Source organism: Manis pentadactyla, chromosome 1 (genome assembly GCF_030020395.1).
Source record: "Manis pentadactyla isolate mManPen7 chromosome 1, mManPen7.hap1, whole genome shotgun sequence".
Taxonomy (NCBI): Eukaryota; Metazoa; Chordata; class Mammalia; order Pholidota; family Manidae; genus Manis; species Manis pentadactyla.
This window is the reverse complement of record NC_080019.1, coordinates 124,502,521-124,524,401: the sequence shown is the minus strand read 5'-3', so window position 1 is coordinate 124,524,401 and position 21,881 is coordinate 124,502,521. Positions and strand designations below refer to the sequence as shown.

The following is a 21,881-nucleotide window of genomic DNA, read 5'->3' as shown; positions in this document are numbered from 1 at the left end:
GGAATATTTTCAAGGAATGTAAAAGTGCAAATGTGATTAATAAGCTGACATTCATGGCATTATTACTTTCAAATACAGAAAGGGTACATTCAGCTTTCAGTATTATTCAACTCTTGACATTAGATATGATCCATACATCTACTCAGTTGCCAATTCTTACTGTTTTAAATACTTCAATTTTTCTGAAAACCATCATCTCTTCTTTCTCATTTCTATTACTTTGGTTCAAGCCTTTGTTGATCTCCTCTGGACTACTGCCCATATAATCTACCCAATCTCTTACAGGCCAGTATTCTTCACTGTCCAAATCATTCTAATGTGTTTTACACAGATGGATCTTCTTGGAGACTATGTCTAATAATATGCTCCCTCCAAAACTTTTCATGAACTCTCTCATGCAACTGACCCCATTCATGAATTGACCCCAATCCATCACTCAGCTTCATTCCTAAAATAGATATCTCACCTTTTCATGTGCTTTACCTACCATCAAATTGGAATGACTTGCTTTTTCCTTTACATATCCCACAAGTTCCCACCTCTGTATCTGTTACTTTAGTACTTCCTCTGTCACAAATTTCACTTACTCATTTCATGTCCAAATTTGATTCACCACTCATGTTCTTGCTCACATCCCACACAACAAGTATTCTCTCTGCTTCCTACTAATTTATTCCCTTTACCTTCCTGGAAAGAGGTAATTCCCACAGTGAAGGCCAATGGTGAGGGTAATAGTCTTTGGAATTAGATTAACTTGGGTTCAAATTATTGCTTCACTACTGGTGACTGCGAGGCTCTGCAAAATACCCGATCAAATAAGGCCAATAGGGATTGTGATAAACTGCATTTCTCTACATTGCCTTCAATCTTTCATCCCACCGTTTTTCATTTGCAGAATGACTAAACCATCCTACCATCAAGAGGTGTTGTCCATTTCCCCTCCCCTCGGAATTTAGGCAGGTCTAGATGAACTTTGTTAAAAAGAATCTGGAACAAATGATTCTGTGTGGTTTCTGAAGCTAGGTCATGTGATGTCTTGTAATGCTTGCCTTTGTCTTAGAAAGCACTTTTAAGAAAGCAGCAGCTATAATGTGAAGAAGCTCCAACAGCCTATGAGTGAGGTAGGGCAGAGACATGGAACAAGCATCATGATTAACTTTTCCTGCCTATGATGAAAAATGCTAAGATATAAACAGTATAGTAAGAACAGGCGGGACCCCATCTTAAGGCTAAGATTCCATTTTAAAGAGCAGAGAGTTGAAAAGTAAGATTCCTAACATATTCTCTGGTAATCAGGCAATAACCCAACAGCCTAACTTAAGGCAGGGTAGGGTAGGGAGTCTTAACTGGTATGTCCCCACTATCTTGGAGAACAGGATAAATCAATCCCTTGTGCTGGGTTTATTTAGCAGAATTAGCTGGAGGACTGATAATAAAGGAAAGGAGATATGGTGTCTCTCACCAGGGATAAGTACCTTAAGACCTCAAGTCAAGTCTACACCCAACAATCTCCCCTCTGCCCTCTGCACCATTCCTGAAAGCCTTGAAAGACCGAATCCCAAAATTTTAGTGTGCCTCTTCTCTGAAGACGCCGGCACTTTCCTTTCTTTAAGTGCGTACTTTCAAATACAGCTTTCTCACTGCTCAGATTATTGTGGTTTGTCTCTTTGATATTTAATTTTATTTTCAAGTCTTCACTCTGTCTCTGCTTTACTCCTAATAAAGTAGGAAGGGGCTGCTAAGAGCTCAGATTTGGGCCTGCATGTTTCCGTTGCCTGGGTGACCTGGACAGAATCACTGCTGTGCGATCTGCTCTTAGAAGCCTGAAGAATGAAATGTCCTTTCTTTGGGAAGTTCTCAGAACATAATCTCACTCCATCCTGTGCTCCATAGCTCCCCCAAATCCTGGGGTGGTAGGGACTAGTCCCCATGCCGTGCTGATCCAAGTGGTCACAGGATGCCAGGTAACCTGGCTTCAGGAATTGGGAAGGGAATATGCTCTAGGCTGAGAACTTTCCTTTCCCTCTGCACTTACCTGTTCTCTGCTGCCTGCAAATCAACTGCCTTTCCCTGATGCCCTTGTTTTAATGAATTCCTTCCTTACCTATATTTGTCTGACCTGTTCAGGAATTCTTTTTCATCCTGAGTCAAGAACACTCCCCTAGCCAGGTTGAGGTTTCTCCTAGTACTTCACCTAGTGAGCAGGGAGAAACCTCCCCAGACGCAGCTGCCCAGCAACATGAAAAGATTCGAATCAGGAGAATAAAGGCCCTTGGCCCAAAGCCCCAGCTGCACTCCTAACTAGCAACCAGCACCACTGCCAGCCATGTGAATGAGGCTATTTTGGATCTTCTGGGATTTTCCAATGCCTCAGCCAATACCACATGAAGCAGAATAAACTTCTAGTTAACCCAGAAAAATGATGAGAAATACCGAATTGTTTTTTAAGCCACTAAGTGTCAGGGTGACTTGTTATACTGCAATAGAATAATAAAATTTATGTAAGCTATTTTGCTTCTTCACCATACTATAAGAAAGTAACCTTAATTCAGGTCCAATTTAGGGGCTAGGAGTCTTTTTCTTGAGTGCTTTTGAAACCCATCTCTACCACTTTTTTGAGTTCTTAATTCTTATGGTTCTAATGGATTAAAACCCAATTGCTACTTTGTTTCTTCTTTCTCATTTGAGGAGATTTTCCTCTTGTTTTTGAGATATTTTAAGTAAAATCCATTATCTGCAGCTATGCCACTTTTCTTATTCTAAACGTTATTTGTATCATCTTATTTTTTCTTACTCAGACTTGCTGGAAGTCTACCAGTCTTCATCAAAATAGTAGTTTTAACACTGATTAATCTAATACATTCTGTGCTATTACTTTTTGCTTTTATTTTTACCAATTCTTTTATTCTTTCTTTAGACTTTTTTTTAAGGTTTCTTGAGTTGAATGACCAGTTTATTCATGCTAATTAATCTTTTCTATTTTAAAAACATCCATTATAGTTAATAAATTTTCCTTAGTATATTTCTTTGGCCAAATTCCAAAACTGTTACACTGGACTCTTTTTGTTCATTTGTTTATTTCTAAATAGTCTAAAATTTTATTGTGGAAAACATTTCCAAGTGAATATGCTTATACGGCCCTTTTGGTGTTAATATGTAAAATTCTTGACCTTATGATTTCTGGTTTAAGGAATCTGAGATTTCACCATTAAGTCTTCTCAAAGGAAGGTACTTAGTAAATATACTTGGTGCTTAATTTAATGCCAAGTCATGATGCATTGTTATCTGGTGATGATTCCAGGTAGTACAGAGTGATTTAAAAAGGTGAAAAAGAAAAGACCATAAAGACACCCAATGACTCTATTCCTAAACCCTCAATAACTTGAAATTGATAATTTCATATACAGTTCAACAATATCATTAAACACTTTCAAACTGAGCTTCTAAATGCCAATAGTACATTACCAAAAACACAAATTACAAGTACTACTTCATTGAAAGTGAAAAAACGGTTATGTAATGTTTTCAAAAACTATAAGATGGTTGGTTGTTTAGTTTTTTCATATTATTTTTATAAAATATGGCTGCCAATTGGAAAGAAATGATCATCTAATTGAGTTTATTACAATTTACAGGATAGGGTGAGAGGTAAGGTGGGAACAAAATTAGAGATCAACCTTTAGACAAAATGAATGTATTATCGACAAAACTTTTTTCCTCTTTAAAAACATGAGATGATAGATTTAGAATACTTCTTGCAAACTGTCATTGCTAGTATTTTCTAGGTTTTGAATTTAGTCAGTTCCATCAACAAACTGGGATTATGTTTAGGGAGTGAAAGCTGGAACAGAAACTAGAGGTAGAAACTGGGGGCTTCTTGAATGCTTTCCTAAGGAATGAGAATTATCATCTTTCATTAAAGTTCCCTAAAGTTACTGGGCATTAAGTAGGTTTAGTAGTTCTTCCAGAAAAAAACTATGGCACTATGGAACAGAAATGGAGAGTAACTGGAGAAAAGTAAACTGGTAAAGGTAAGACAATAGCCTGGGTAAAAGGCAAAAATTCCGAAGACATTTAAGAATAAGTGGTAAATTCATATATATCTCCTAACATTATTGGGAGAAAAACCCCATAAAGGCCTAACTAAGAACAACTAATCTGCAATAAACCTGAACAGGAAAAAAAAATCAAATTATATAACATGTATCAAAGGTAAATTATATTTATCTGGTTTTGAACCAGAACTATGCTGCTTTAATTCATAATGCTTTATATTTTATTATCTGATAGGGGGAAATTCCCCACAATTACTTTTATTTTAAATTTTCCTTGGCTATTCTTGAGCTTTTACTTTTCTTTATCAACACAGTCCAACACAAGTTTCTGCAATGATGGAAAGGGTCCATAATCTTCCTTGTCAAATACAGGAGTTATTATCCACATATAGTTACTGAGCACTTGAAATGTGTTTTGTGCAACAGAGAAACTAAATTTTAAATTTTACTGCATTTTAATCAACTTAAACACCAACATGTGACTAGTGGCTACTATATTGGATGATACAGCTCTAGATGAATTAAGTCCAACTCCATCCCTCCAAAACACATATATACATTCTATTTCTTTTTTCTCTCTTCTTTTCCTCTCTCCCCATGCTTATCCCTAAACTTTCATTCTCTTTTTTGGGGCTATAACTGGTACTATACCAAACTTACAGATTAATCTGAGGAAAATGATGATTTCTATATCATCATCCTGCTCAGCAACAAGGTATGCTCTCTACTAAGTCAGGTAATCTTTTATGCCATCAGTAAAATGTTACAGTTTTTTTACTATAAACTCTATACATTTCCTTCACGCATGTTTAGCTGATTGCTAGGTAATGCATATTTTCGTTGATAGAATTAATGGACTTATATTTCCAATTGGTTGTTGGTAGTCTACTAGGGTAGCATTTATTGTTTAACTTTTAAATTGTGTAAGTTCTTAAATGTGATTTAATTATAGACACACATATTCCATAAAGAAACAGGATAATTTATAACAGATATCCTTAGTGGCACAAAGATTTTAATTTTCTAGTCAAGTGACATTAACATATCCAAACAGGACACACAAATTCTATTACATAATATGTGTAAGACTTGTCCAAAGGAAGATAAAAACAAGCCTGATTAACTACTTCCCTGTTGTTTAGGTTCAATTCAATAATAATAACTTTATAACTACAGAGTTATGATGTTGAAATTCAAGGTTTTATCTACCAACATTCATATGACTCATTGGTCATATTAATGCACAATCTTAGGCAATTAAAGACCTCAAAGTCTATACTATCACAAGGTAAGGATTTAAAAATAAAAATATATTGGAAAGAAGAAAATGTTCTTCCTAATGAAAAACTAACATACTAAATACAAAATATTAACCCCTAAAGAATTTATTTAAAGGTTTTTCATAAGTAATAGCCATTTAGATTGACTTAAAAAGACTGTGATTATCAATTATTCTTCATATGAAAAAACTAAAGCTTTTAGTATTAAAGAAAACTACTAAAGTCAAATTGAATGAATTTTCCTAACATTCACTGTTCATGGTCAGTCTTCAGGAAAATAAAGAGGAACAGATGGGAATTATTTCAACAGATTACTTCATTTCCATCTCGTTACTGAAACCAGTAAGAGCTCTAAAACTCTTGTCTTTAATTTTGTCTTCCCTTAAAATTTTACTATTTAAGGGAAGAACAGCAAGTCCTGGAAAGAAGGATAGATATGGGAATAATTTAAATCAGATACAAAAAATGTAAGCAAATGGATACACCGAATGCCCATCAATAGCTAAATAAGATATGATGCTTTCCACTATAAAACGTTATGCAACTATATATTAGACAAAATGGTGGCATGAGAAATGAGGCAGAAACCTCCTCCCAAAACAACATATAACATATATGGTCAATTAATATATGATAAAGGATCCATAGGTATACAATGGGTAAACGACAACCTCTTCAACAACTTGTGTTGGCAAAACTGGACAGCTACATGTAAGAGAATGAAACTGGATTATTGTCTAATTCCATACACAAAAGTAAACAGAAGAAAACAGAGGCAAAAGTCTCTTGAATATAAACATGAGCAATTTTTTCCTGAACATATTTCTTTGGGCAAGGGAAACAAAAGCAAAAATGAACACATGGACTACCTCAAACTAAAAGCTTCTAAACAGCAAAGGAAACCACCAGTAAAACAAAAGGCATCCTACAGTATGGGAGAATATATTTGTAAAAAACGTATCTGATAAGGGGTTAACATCTATATAAAGAACTTACATACCTCAACACCCGAAAAGCAAACAATCCAATTAAAAAATGGGAAGACGATTTGAACAGACACTTCTCCAAAGAAGAAATTCAGATGGTCAACAGACACATGAAAAGATACTCTACATCGCTAATTATCAGGGAAATACAAATTAAAACCATAATGAAATAGCACCTTACACCAGTAAGGATGGCCAACATCGAAAAGACAAGGAACAATGAATGCTGGTGGGGATGCAGAGAAAAGGGAACCCTCCTATACTGTTGATGGGAATGTAAATTAGTTCAACCATTGTGGAACGCAATAGGGAGGTTCCTCAAAAAACTAAAAATAGAAGTACTGTTTGACCCAGGAATTCCACTCCTAGGAATTTACCCAAAGAAAACAATATCTCAGATTCAAAAACACATATGTACCCCTATGTTTATCGCAGCACTATTTACAATAGCCAAGATAAGGAAGCAACCTAAGTGTCCATCAGTAGATGGATGGATAAAGAATATGTGGTACATATATAGAATGGAATATTATTCAACCATAAGAAGAAAACAAATCCTACCATTTACAACAACATGGAGCTAGTAAATAAGCCAGGTGGAGCAAGTCAAGTACCAAATGATTTCACTCAGTTGTGGAGTATAACAATGAAGCAAAACTGAAGTAGCAAAACAATAGGAGACTCACAGACTCCAAGAAGGAATTAGCAGTTATCAACGGGAAGAGGGTGGGGAGGTAGGGCAAAGGGGATTAGTGGACATTATGATTAGCACACATAATGTAGGGGGGGTCACGGGGAAGGCAGTATAGCATGGAAAAGACAAGTAGTGATGGAATAGCGTCTTACTATGCTGATGGACAGTGACTGCAATGAGGTGCTGGGCAGGGAACTTGGTAATATGGGTGAATATAATATCCACAATGTTGCTCATGTGAAACCTTTGTAAGATTGTATATCACTGATACCTTAATAAAAAAAGAGTCTCTTATCCTGTAAGAGATATTTTCTTTGTTCTGCTCCCCAGAACAGAGAGGTCCCTTTCAGGTTTAGCAATAAACCTGGTTGGACTGTTAAAAAAAAAAAAGAAAAAGAGAATAAATTCAAGCCTCAAAATTGGGACAGAAATCATGTGGACAGTACACAAAATTAGATGTGTGACTTATCGGTGGTGTTATGTGAAAACACTTTTGGAAGACCTGACATCATCTAAATATCCAAATGGTAGTTAAATAAATCATGGCATATACATACAGATAAATACAATGTACACAAATAAGCATGCTTTCAAAGAATATGTAATGACATGGGAGCCTGGGCATATAAAATACAACTCAGAAAATGTTTGTGTTAAAATATAACTCAGTAAATTGGTCAGGATGGTCATCTCTGTGAGGCTAGAGATTATTTTCCTTTTCTTCATGATGTTAATGTTTACTAAATTTTCTATCATGATCATATACTTCTGTAATTATAATAAACATTAAACACTTTATATTCCTTTAAAAAAATCATTGAACAAAATTATGTAAAGGTTGACAAGCTGATCTTAAAATTCATATGAAACTAGAAAGAACATGGAATAGCTAAAACAAACTTATAAACTTGGAGGACTTATAGTTCTGATTTCAAAACATATTACAAAGTTACAATAATCAAAGCCTGTACGGTTAGCATAAGGATACATATGTAGATCAATGGAAGAGAATTAAGAATCCAGAAATAAACCCATATACTTGTAATTAATTGATTTTCTACAAGGGTGCCAAGAGTATTAAATGTAGAAAATACAGTCTTTTTAGCAAATGGTTATGGGACAACTGGATATCCATATGCAAAAGAATGAAGTTGAACCTTTACCTCCCACAATAAACAAAATTAACTCCAAATGGATCATAAGAACAAAAACTATAAAAGTCTAAGAAAAAAAACAAAAGTCTTTTGACCTTGAATTAGGTAATGGTTTCTTAGATATGACATCAAAAGCATGACAAAAGAAAAAAAAGTAGATTGGACTTCAGTGCCTTAGATAAGATTATCAAGGAAGTGAAAAGATAATCTAAAGAAAGGGAGACAATCTTTTGCAAATCACTTATCTGATTAAAGGACTTGTATCTAGATCACATAAAGAACTCTTACAGATTACCAATGAAAGACAATAAGTTAATTAAAAAATGGGCAAAGAATCTAAATAGACATTTCTTCAAAGAAGATATACAAATGTCAATAAGCACATGAAAAGATGCTCAACATCATTAGTTGAAGTAAATGCAAATCAAAGCTAAAATAAGATATCCTTCATATCCTTAGGGTGGCTATAATAAAAAGGACTGAAACAATGTTGTTAAGGAATAACAAGATTGGTGAGGATGTGAAGAAACTGGAACCCTCACACACTATTTGTGGGAATGTAAAATGGTGCACCTGCTATGGAAAATGGAGGTTCCTCCAAACCCTAAATATAGGAATTACCATATGATCCAGCAATTCTACATCTAAGTATATATCCGAAGGAATTGAAGGCAGGAAGTTGAACAGTTACTTGTATGCCAATGTTTACCACATTATTCAAAATGGCCAAAAGGTGGAAACAACCCAAGCGTCCATCAAGAGAAGGATGAATAAACAGAATGTGCTGTGTATGTGTGTATGTGTGTGTGCATAATGGAATATTACTCAGCTTTAAGAAGGAATGGATTTCTGATACATGCTAGAATGTGGAAGAATCTCGAAAGCACTGTTAAGTAGAAGAAGCCAGACACAAAAAGCCACTTTATCATGTGATTCTAGTTATATGAATGGTCCAAAACAGACAAATCAATAGTAAAAGAAAGTAGACTTAGTGGTTGCCAGTGGCTGAGAAAAGGGCAGGATGGGGTTTTATGCTAATGGATAAAGGGTTCCTTTATAGGGTGATAAAAATGTTCTCCAATTAGAAAGTGGTGGTGATGGCACAACACTGAATAAATGAAAAACCACTGAATTGTACGCTTTAAAAGGGTAGATTTTGTGTATGTTTTTCAACATAAAATTTTTTTAAGGTAGAAAAAGGTGAGATATGATACAAATGCAAATTAAAACAACAAGTTAATACATTTTAAGTATTAGTTAACAAAAGATCAAAAAGTTAACACACAGTGCTGGTGACAGTATGGGGTAAAAACACTGATACTTTTTATTAAAGTATAAATGGGCAAACTCTATGAAGTGTCACTTGACAATTATGATCAAATATAAAAACTGACACATTCATTGAGCAATCTATGTATATGTTGGCTATATTCTTGTATATATACACAAAAAATCTATACAAAAATTATCAGCAGGCCATTGATTTTATGTGGTAAAAGCATGGTTAACAGCACATATATGCTTGCATAGACAGAATGTTTTCAGAAGTATATTTATTTATGAAACTACTAAGACTTCCTTTCGTAGGCAAGGGAACTGCAAGACTGGGAGCAGGGTGAATGATTGATTTACTTCTCACTGGACATTCTTCTGTATCTTTTGAATTTTGTACAATGTATATGCATTATCTGTTCAATTAGTTACCTAATTTTGGGAGTGTGAGGGCCATACCCAGGAAAAAACTGTGTTCTAAGGGCAATTCTTCTTATTTTCATTCATCAATACATAGTACCAAATGATCAGGGAATTAACAAAGGAATAACAAACAAGTTTAAAAACTAATCTGAATAAACTTTACATTTTTGAATTAAAATCCTTCCTTAGTGACCCAGAAGCTTATTACGGTTGTTTTACCGAAATAAAAATTATTCTTGTTTTTATGAAGCAAGAGCCACAGAGCATAGTCAGTATCCAAACATTTCACACACTTTTAAAAAACTTTTTTATTAAGGTATTATTGACAGGCAGTTCTTACGAAGGTTTCATGTGAAAAAACAATGTGGTTACTACATTTACCCATATTATCGAGTCCCCACCCATACCCCAATGTGGTCACTGTCCATCAGTGTAGAAAGATGCCACAGATCCACTATTTGCCTTCTCTGTGCTACACTGTTTTCCCTGTGACCACTCACACCATGTATACTAAACCTAATACCCCTCAATCCTCTTCTCCCTCCTTCCCAACCTGCCCTCCCACACCCCTCCCCTTTGGTAACCACTAGTCCCATCTTGGAGTATGTGAGTCTGCTGCTGTTTTTTTCCTTCAGTTTTGATTCATTGTTATACTCCCCAAATGAGGGAAATCATTTGGCAATTGTCTTTCTAAGCCTGGCTTATTTCACAGAGCATAATATCCTCCAGCTCCATCCATGTTGTAAATGGTAGGATTTGTTTATTTCTTATGGCTGAATAGTATTCCATTGTGTATATGTACCACCTCTTCTTTACCCATTCATCTACTTATGGATACTTAGGTTGCTTCCATACCTTGGCTACTGTAAATAATGCAGCGATAAACACGGGGGTGCATATATCTTTTTGAATTTGAGAACTTGTATTGTTTGGGTAAATTCCAAGGAGTGGGATTACCAGGGCAAATGGTATTTCTATATTTAGTTTTTTGAGGAACCGCCATATTGCTTTCCACAATGGTTGCACTAGCTTAGATTCCCATCAGCAGTGTAGGAGGGTTCCCCTTTCTCAGCATCCTTGTCAGCATTAGTTGTTCCTAGTCTTTCTGATGCTCCCCATCATTACCATTACCATTACCAGTGTGAGGTGAAATCTCATTGTGGTTTTAATTTGCAATTCCCTGATGATTAGTGATGTGGAGCATCTTTTCATGTGTCTGTTGGCTATCTGGATTTCTTCTTTGGAGAACTGTCTGTTTATATCCTCCACCCATTTTCTGATTGGGTCATTTGCTTTTTGGATGTTGAGGCATGTGAGTTCTTTATATATTTTGGATGTTAACCCCTTGTTGGATATGCCATTTACAAATATATTCTCCCGTGTTGTAGGATGCCTTTTTGTTATGTTGATGGTGCTCTCTGCTGTACAGAAGATTTTTAGTTTGATGTAGTCCCAAGTGTTCATTTTTGCTTTTGTTTCCCTTGCTCAAGGAGATTCCTTCAGGAAGAAGTTGCTTATTTTGCCTCTGTTGTCTTCAAAGAGTTTAATGGTTTCATGACTTACATTCAGGTCTTTGATCCATTTCAAGTTTACTTTTGTGTATGGGGTTAAACAATAACCCAGTTTCATTCTCTTGCATGTAGCTGTCCAGTTTTGCCAACACCAGCTGTTGAGAGGCTGTCATTTCCCCATTGTATGTCCATGGCTCCTTTATCATATATTAATTGACCATATGGTTGGGTTTATATCAGGGCTCTCTAGTCTGTTCCATTGGTCTATGGGTCTGTTCTTGTGCCAGTACCAAATTGTCTTGATTACTGAGGCTTTGTAGTAGAGCTTGAAGTTGGGGAGCGTAATCCCCCTAGCTTTATTCTTCCTTCTCAGGATTGCTTAGGCTATTTTGGGTCTTTTGTGGTTCCATATGAATTTCAGAATTATCTGCTCTTGTTCATTGAAGAATGCTGTTGGTATTTTGATAGGGATTGCATTGAATCTGTAGTTTGCTTTAGACAGGATGGCCATTTTGACAATATTAATTCTTTCTATCCATGAGCATGGATGCGTTTCCATTTATTGGTATCTTCTATAATTTCTCTCATGAGGGTCTTGTAGTTTTCAGAATACATGTCTTTCACCTCCTTGGTTCTTTTGATGCAACTGTGAATGGACTTGTTTTCCTGATTTCTCTTTCTGCTAGTTTATCATTAGTGTATAGGAATGCAACAGATTTCTGTGTATTAATTTTGTATCCCGCAACTTTGCTGATTTCAGATATTAGATCTATTAGTTTTGCAGTGGATTGTTCAGGGTTTTTTATGTACAGTATCATGTCATCTACAAACAGTGACAGTTTAACTTCTTCCTTGCCAATCTGGCTGCCTTTTATTTCTTGTGTTGTCTGATTGCTGTGGCTAGGACCTCCAAAACTCTGTTGAATAAAAGTGGGGAAAGTGGGCATCCTTGTCTTGTTCCCGATCTTGAAGAAAAAGCTTTCAGCTTCTCACTGTTAAGTATGATGTTGGTTATGGGTTTGTCAGATATGACATTTTTATACTGAGGTACTTGCCCTCTATACCCATTTTGTTGAGAGTTTTTACCATGAGTGGATGTTGAATTTTGCCAAATGCTTTTTCAGTATCTATGGAGATGATCATGTGGTTTTTGTCCTTTTTGTTGCTGTGGTGGATGATATTGATAGATTTTCATATGTTGCACCATCCTTGCATCCCCGGAATAAATCCTACTTGATCATGATAGATGATCTTTTGATGTATTTTTGAATTCGGTTTGCTAAATATTTTGTTGAGTGTTTTTGCATGTATGTTCATCAGGAATATTGGTCTGTAATTTGCTTTTTTTGTGGTGTCTTTGCCTGGCCTCATATGATAAGTTTGGGAGTGTTGCCTCTTCTACTTTTTGGAAAAGTTTAAGGAGACCAGGTAGTAGGTCTTCACTAAATGTTTGATAAAATTCAGCACTGAAGCCATCTGGAACAGACACTTTGTTCTTAGGTAGTTTTTTGATTACCAATTCACCTTTGTTACTGGTAATTGGTCTGTTCAGAATTTCTGTTTCTTTCTGGGTCAGCCTTGGAAGGTTGTTTTTTCTAGAAAGTTGTCCATTTCTTCTAGGTTATCCAGGTTGTTAGCATATAATTTTGCAGAGTATTCTCTAATAATTCTCTGTATTTCTGTGGTGTCTGTAGTGATTTCTCCTTTCTCATTTCTGAGTTTGTTTATGTGTTTAGAATCTCTTTTTTTCTTGATAAGTCTGGCTAGGGGCTTATCTATTTCATGTATTTTCTTGAAGAACCTACTCCTGCTTTCATTGATTCTTTCTATTGTTTTATTCTTCTCGATTTTAGTTATTTCTGCTCTAATCTTTATTATGTCCCTCCTTCTACTGACTTTGGGCCTCAGTTGCTCTTCTTTTTCTAGTTTTGTTAATTGTGAATTAAGACTATTCATATGGGAATGTTCTTCTTTCCTGAGGTAGGCCTGTATTGCAATATACTTCCCTCTTAGCATGACCTTTGCTGAATTCCACAGATTTTGCGGTGTTGAATTATTGTCATTTGTCTCCATATATTGCTTTATCTGTGTTTTTATTCGGTTATTGATCCATTGGTTATTTAGGAGCATGTTGTGAAACTTCCATGTGTTTGTGGGATTTTTCAATTTCTTTGTGTAATTTATTTCTAGTTTCATACCTTTGTGGTCTGAGAAACTGGTTGGTACAATTTCAATGTTTTTGAATTCACCAAGGCTCTTTCTGTGGCCTTGTATATGATCTACTCTTGAAACAGTTGCATGCACACTTGAGAAGAATGTGTATCCTGTTCTGTAGATGTCTGTTAGGTCCATCTGTTCTAATGTATATTGTTCAATGACTGTCTCCTTACTTATTTTCTGTCTGGTTGATCTGTCCTTCAGAGTGAGTGGAGTGTTGAAGTCTCCTAGACTGAATGCATTGCATTCTATTTCCCCTTTTAATTCTGATAGTATTTGTTTCACATATGTAGGTGCTCCTGAGTTCAGTGCATAGGTATTTATAATGGTTATATCTTCTTGCTGGATTGACCCCTTTATCATTATGTAATGTCCTTCTTTGTCTCTTGTGACTTTCTTTGTTTTGAGCCTATTTTGACTGATACAAGTACTGCAACTCCTGCTTTTTTCTCCCTATTAGTTGCATGAAATCCCTTCACTTTTAGTCTGTGTATGTCTTTGGGTTTAAAGTGAGTCTCTTGTAAGCAGCATATAGACGGGTCTTTTTTTTTATCCATTCAGTGACTCTATATGTCTACTGATTGGTGCATTCATTCCATTTACATTTAGGGTGATTATCGATAGGTATGTACTTATTTCCATTGCAGGCTTTAGATTCTTGGTTACCCAATGTTCAAGGTTAACCTCCTTACCCTCTAAGAGTCTAACTTAACTCACTTAGTATGCTATTACAAATATAATCTAAAGGTTCTTTTTTTCTCCTCCTCTTTCTTCCTCCTCCATTCTTTGTATATTAGGTATCATATCCTGTATTCTTCTGCCTATCCCTTGATTGGCTTTGGGGGTAGCTGGTTTAATTTTGCATTTGCTTAGTAATTAGCTGTTCTACTTTCTTTACTGTGGTTTTATTACCTCTGATGACTGCTCTTAAACCTTAGGAACACTTGCATCTATAGCAGTCCCTCCAAAATAGACTGTAGAGATGGTTTATGGGAGGTAAATTCTCTCAGCTTTTGCTTATCTGGAAATTGTTTAATCCCTCCTTCAATTTAATGATAATCCTGCCGGATAAAGTATTCTTGGTTCAAGACCCTTCTGCTTCATTGCATTAAATACATCATGCCACTCCCTTCTGGCCTGTAAGGTTTCTGCTAAGAAGTCTGTTGATAGCCTGATGGGCTTTCCTTTGTATGTGATCTTATTTCTCTCTCTGGCTACTTTTAATAGTCTGTCCTTATCCTTGATCTTTGCCATTTTAATTACTATATGTCTTGGTGTTGTCTTCCTTGGGTCCCTTATGTTCAGAGATCTGTGCACCTCCATGGCCTGAGAAACTATCTCCTTCCCCAGACTGGGGAAGTCTTCATCAATTACCTCCTCAAAGACACTTTCTCTTCCTTTTTCTCTCTCTTCTTCTTCTGGTACTCCTATAATGTGAATATTGTTCCATGTGGATTGGTCACACAGTTCTCTCAATATGCTTTTATTCTTAGAGATCCTTTTTTCTCTCTGTGCCTCAGCTTCTTTGTATTCCTCTTCTCTAATATCTGTTTATCATCTCCTCCACTGTATCTAATCTGCTTTAAAAAAGTTACATTGTACGTTTCATTTCTGCTACTGTATTCTGTAATGATTGGATCTCTGACTGGAATTCATTCCTGAGTTCTTGAATATTTTTCTGTACTTCCAAGAGCATGTTAATGATTTTTTTTTTTGAAGTCTCTTTCAGCAAGATTCATGATGTTGAGTTCATTTGAATCTTTTTCTGGTGTATTCATAATTTTGCTTTGAACCAGATTCCCTTGACTTTCATATTTGTATGTGGCGCCCTCTAGTGCCCAGCTCTATTCTCTGGAGCTGCTCAGTCCCTGGAGCAATGTCAGGGCTCGCAGTGGAGCGGTGTTGGTCCCTGGAGGGAGGAAAGAGCTGTTCCCTGGAGGGAGGAAAGAGCTGTTCCCTGCTTCCCGGTTACTATACCTGTCTCCACTGCCAGAACCAGTGGGCTGAGCACACAGGTACAAGCCTCTATGCTTTGTGTTTGTAGCTGCTTTGGGCAGGGCTTCCCTCTGGCTGGCCTAATAGGGTTTGCCGGTTTGCTAGCTAGTTGGGGTTGGCCGGGAGAAAGGCGCAGTAGGTTGCGTATCACGGAGGGGGTCCTTGGAGCTGCATAGCCAGCCATGGGGCTGGACTACCTGAAGATTGTGAAAGTTCCCAAGCTGCTGGGCAGAGGACAATTTTGTCTACCTGTCCTTTTCCCTGAGCAGTAAGCTCTGTACAATCCTTACCCCTTTTGCAGCCCTCTTGCTGTTAGGAAGTGTCTCAGACTGCCTGCCTTTCTTTTGTCCCAGAGCAGCCGAATATGGATCACTGCTTTCCACAAGCTGCTGGAATCTCAGTCTCTCCAGGTATTCTGCTTCTCTTAGCTTTCCAATCCCCCTAATCACAAGAGCACCATGAAATGTAGGTTTGTGCTCCCAGAGCAGATCTCCAGAGTTAGGTGTTCAGCAGTCCCAGGCCTCCACTCCCTCCCCGCTCCATTTCTCTTCCTTCTGCCAGTGAGCTGGGGTTGGGGAATGGCTTGTGTCCCACCTGGTCATGGCTTTGGTATGTTACCCTGTTCTGTGAGGTTTATTCTTTTCTCTAGGTATATGCAGTCTGGTGCAGCCCTCTTTCCTGTTGCTCTTTCAGGATTAGCTGTATTAATTATATTTTTGTACTATATGAGGTTTGAGGAGGAAACCTCTGTTTCACCTCTCAAGCCACCATCTTTAATCCACAGAGTTCTTTAAATATGATAATGTTCACACTCTAACAAATCTTGCTTGAGGAACTGGAATTTATCTTATTTTTGTTATGTACAGAAAAGGGTTAACACATCAGGCCGCTATCTCTAGAAGCGTCTTAGCAGAGATTTGGGAAATTGATTTTGGTAATGTTTGTACCATTCCCTAACTGAAAGGGTCTTTTACTGTGTGTAGACTTTGTAGAGACAATGAATTTTAAGGTGAACACCTACTTTCCTTCTAGGAATCTAGAAATTTGGTATATGCTGGACATATCAAAGGGTGCCTATGTGACCACAGTTTAGTGACCAAGCTTTAATAAAGCACTGCACTGGGTCCATAATGGGCTTCTCCAAGCAGAAACACTGCATATATATATATATATATATATATATATATATATATATAGCTTCATTTTCTAATGGAAAAGAGTGCTTTGTGTGACCCCTCATGAAAGGAAGAAAGTGTGAGGATATCTAAACATGGGTTCGAACCCATGTTTAGATATCCTTACACTTTAATCTGACTTATCTTATAATCTGACTGCAGATCCTTGCTTACCAGGTGGCTGTAATCTTAGCCATGAGCACAACAATATGCTGAGTTTTGTGAGTTCTTCTAGCAAACTTCCCGTGTTTGTAGTTAAGCAGTTTTGGGGACCGTTAGCATACTTTGCTAAGCAGGAAAAATATTTTTTGAATAATATGTCATATAAACTTAAAATTACATAACTTTTACTCTTAAGTTTGCATTCCCCCTAGAAGGCATGTGTATTTATTTTCTTTGTTGATACCATCATTTTCTTTTGGTTTTCTGGTTGGAAAGTGATTATTAGGTAGGTGAGACAAAATTTAAAGAATAAAATGCAATTAATACCAAATGAAAAACCTCTCAGAACATACCCACTGCTAGTTTTTATATATTAACCTTTTAGTTGAAAGGACTTTAAAATTAAAATTTTTAATCACTGACTTAACTTTAAGCAAGAACAAAGTCAACAAATAGAACAAGAAAAGGAGAAAGAAATGTGAAGAAAAATGTACTACAAAGCACAAATTCTGCTTGATTAAGTATTCTACATCAGTGTGAAATGTTAACACTAACTGAAAAGAATTTGAAAGGAAGTATAGAAGAGCATTTTTGGTTTGCATTAAGTATTATTAATTTGGAGTTTTCCAAAATTCCCACATATTTGATACACCCATATACATGTAAACACAGAATATAAAGCCAAATATAATGTTCTGAAGTACAGACTGAAATCAACTACAGTTCAAAAATGGGAAGAAAGGATTTTTACAGTCTATGAAATTATGCACCATTTGGTTAAAAACAAAAAACAAAAAACACGGGTACTGCTACTTCTACTTAAAACTCCAAAGACTTTCCCTTTTGGGTATAAAATGTTGGATCAGATTCTGTTGTTCTGGGTAAATATCTTGAAGGGAAAGATGGCTTTTTAACTAGATTTAAATAGAAGCACTAATCAATTTAAAGTTACAAAGTTATAATGAATTATTTTAATATATGAATGCACACATAAATCTGGTTACTAAAAATTAGTTACTCAATTAGACTTCTAATTAGTGAGTCTGAATACATGGTGTTATCTAAGTGACCATTGGTTAGAGACAGCCTTAATGAAAGTTAATCATCTTAATTTAAAATTAAAATCCTAACCAGTATAAGACTGTATATGAACTACAATTAAAAAAGTAAAGAAAAATAAAATATTAAATTTCCATTTCAACACCTCTGCTTTGCAAGTATGCAGAATAACAATCAAAAGAGGACAGACTCGCTTCATTTACTTCAACAATTACAGCTCAGTGGCTGAACTTCGTAAGTAAAATGTGTTAGAGAAAATAATGCTATGATATCTGTATCTGTTTCAAAACTGAACAGGAAAACCAGAATTAAAAATGTGGAGAGGACATGGAACTTACATAATTCGGTGTTTCCAAGCTATCTGTGTTGACCAGTACTGGAGGAGGATTTGCCTTAAAGAAAGAATTATAAATATGTAAGCTTAACAGGAAAACCAACACATTATCGATTATGTTCACAAATGTTAGAAGCATATAAAAGATTTGCTATTTCTTAAATTATATATAGTTTTGTATGAGCTTTTCATGTTAACCAATGTATCTAGTTTCTAGCATGAAATGGAAAGAATTAGATATAAGCAGTTAATTTGCTTTTGAGAAATTATTATTTCTGCTAAAATAAACATACTTTTCTTAAGATCTGTTACATTCACCAGCCTTCTAAAAAAAATCCAGATATTCTTTAGTATATAATAAACTCTTCCTGAATTGTTCAGAAATCATTAATTTTTCTATTTCAAAGATCCAGTGAAGATTCCAATAATTTTATCACCAAGAAAAGAGATTCTCCCCCATACTGAATTGTGTTTGACCATGAAAAAAAAAAGTCTGCTACATAAAGAAATCAATTGCAAACTTTTAAAAACTGGATACACATACTTAATGCAAAAGCCTATTATTTTCAGCTGCTTTCCATTATTATTATTGCTTTCCACCTGTTATTCTACACTACTCACAGAATAACAACTCATAAAAACAAAAACAAAAGACAAGTAGAATAGCATATGTCTAAGTTTGGATTGAAAAAAGCTTGGTTTTCTGATTGGAAAGTGATTATTAGGTAGGTGAGACAAAATTTAAAGAATAAAATGCAATTAATACCAAATGAAAAGTCTATCAGAACATATCAGAAACACACCAGAAAAATAATGTGATCCCCTCAAAATTAATTTCTTTTACATAGTTAAAAGTATAAAAGTAGCAAATCAAATGACATTTTCATATAATCAAAAAATGACTATCTTTTAAAACCATTTTTAAGAGATGTTTATAAATATTAATAGGTCTACTCCAATTAACTAAAGAATTACACATAAAAGCTGTATAAAAGAAACATGCACAAAAATAACTATTTTCTTTCAAGTGTCTGGGTTTTTCTAAAAGAAATATTCAGAGTTCAGATGTTTTACATTATAGTCAATGTAGTACTAGATCTGGATGATCATGATAAAATGCTTAAGGACAACACAGTTACATGGTTAAATAATTTTACAGTATGCATTTGGGCTACATGAAGCCACAGGTTAAAAATGAGAAGGTAACCCTTTATTATACCCAAGCATGAAATTTACTTCATGTGAGGCCCTACTTTTAAATATAAACATAATAGCCTATCTTTAACAGTCCAGTGAAAATCAAACCTAACAAATAAAAATATTATTTGTAAGACTGCTATTAGGCAAAGCTAGTCAACTTATAGACCTCTGAGGTTATATATTTCCCAATGACCTACTGAGATTCCTCAAATTGGTAATATTTCACTTCACTAAAAAAATTAATGGTAAATCTTTATCTTATTTTGCTTAAGCAATTACAGAGGAGGTGCAAGAAAGAACAAGGCTATCTGGAGTTATAAAAGAAGTTGCAAGAAAGCCATTTGGGTCCCTTTGCCCATTTATTACCAAACATACAGTGGAAAATGTTGGTCTCTATCAAAATCTAACTTACACAAAATTAAAACAATGCTAGTACTCACGAGCACCAACTCATCATCATTGCACAGAAATTATCTTTCGATTCATCTTATAAAAACTCTATTTGATACTGAAATATATACAAACAAAATGATATTGTTAAATTTACTTAAAAGTAAATGACAATGAGAAATTATGGGTGGGAGGAGCTGTGGATCATATAAGAATGCACATGAGTTGATGACTGCTGCAGTTGGGTGATGAGTATACATGGGAGTTCACTTGTATAAGTGAGCCTTGAACAACAGGGGTTTGGATTACACATGTCCTCTTAAATGAGGATTTTTTTCAGTAAGTATTACTGGAAAACTTTTGGAGATTTGCAATTTGAAAAACCATTATTTCTCTAGGTGTTTTATTTTAAGGGTAGAGTATATGATACAAATAACATAAAAAAATACATGTTAATCAACTGTTTACATTATTGGTAAGGTTTCTAGTCAACAGCAGACTATTAGCGGTTAAGTTTTGGAGTAAAAAATTACAGGCAGGGGCAGAGCCAAGATGGTGGTGTGAGTAGTTCAGTGGAAATCTCCTCCCAAAAACATATATATTTATGAAAATACAATAAATACGACTATTCCTAAAAGAGACACCAGTGGATACAGTACAAAAGCCAGGAAACATCTACATCTGCGAGAACTCAATATCACATGAAGGGGGTAAGACACAAGCAGCGGCCAGGCAGGACCTGAACGCCCCACCACTCCAGGACCTAGCGGGAAGAAAGGAGTTGGAACAGGGAGGGAGTAAAAGCCCAGGACTGCTAAACAACCAGCTCTAGAAATCCGCACCTGTTAACGCAGACACAAGGTGCATGGGGTGCTGGATATTAGAGAAATGGAAAAGCAAAACCTGCAGGCAGGTCCCTGTAACCGGCACCCCTGAGACAAAAGAAAAGCAAGTGCTTTTTGCAAGTCTTAAAGAGACAGGGACCCCATAGCTGGACGAAGTCATCCCTGCACACTTAGCCAGGAGCTGGGAATCCTAGGGAACTTTAGGCGCCTGAACCCCCTGGGTGGCAGCGCAGCTCTGAAGACCCTCACGGCACTAAGCAGCCTGCCAGTTGTTCCCCCAACTGGCGTGGACCCCGACACACTGGCCCAGTAGTGGGAGAGTGGCAGGGAGTGCCAGGGGCAGGGTGCCAGAGAGGACCGGTAGCGGCCCGTGCAAGCCCATCACTGTGGCGAACAAGCAGCCCAGGATTGGCCTGCACGGGCCGTCGGCAGCGGTGCCAGAATGGCCTGGGAGAGATCCACGCGAGCCCACAGCTGCGGCGACCAAGTGGCTCAGGAGCGGCCCATGTGTGCCAGCGGTGGCGGCACCAGAGGGGCATGGGAGCAGCCCGCATGTGCCAGTGGTGGTGGCGCCAGAGGGGCATGGGAGAAGCCCGCGCACACCTGCAGCATTGCCAGAGGGAGCAGCCGCGCTCCCAGCAGCCGACCAGAATCCCAGTCCGACACACAGCGGCCTGGGCCAGACCCAAAGGCTGCTGTTGGCACACAGCTGCCCAGCAGGGGCGCTGCTATCGTGGAGGTGTGTACTTGGCGTGCCTGCCACTCCTCGCAGGGCTCTGCGCTGCTCTGACGGAGACCCTGACCACAGCAGCTTAGAGGATTAACCAAGTGGCTGCTCCAGGAGTGCGGGTAACCGACACAGGCAGTGGAGAAGGGCAAGACATCCAGCAAGCAGGAAAGGACTTGCTTCTCCCAGAGGACACACTCGCAACCTGCCTACAGCCACCACTATCACCATGAAAACGCAGAAAAATTTAGTCCACTCCAAAATAGTCCAGACAACCCCTGAGAGAGGATCTGCAGAGGCAGACCTAACCAGTATCCCTGTAAAAGAATTCAAAATAAAAATCATAAACATGCTGACAGAGCTGCAGAGAAATATACAAGAGCTAAGGGATGACGTCCAGAG

General features: G+C 36.8%; 1 protein-coding gene across 13 annotated transcripts in view; it reads right to left on the bottom strand.

The window, feature by feature from the left end:
* The window catches only part of DLG1 (discs large MAGUK scaffold protein 1), a 322,859-nt gene that overhangs the window by 111,281 nt on the left and 189,697 nt on the right, over positions 1-21,881 (bottom strand). For all 13 annotated transcript variants that reach the window (XM_036875079.2, XM_036875080.2, XM_036875085.2 and 10 more), the window contains one exon: positions 18,322-18,375. In XM_036875079.2, coding sequence (XP_036730974.1) covers positions 18,322-18,375 — 54 coding nt within the window. The remainder of the gene's footprint in view (positions 1-18,321; positions 18,376-21,881) is intronic.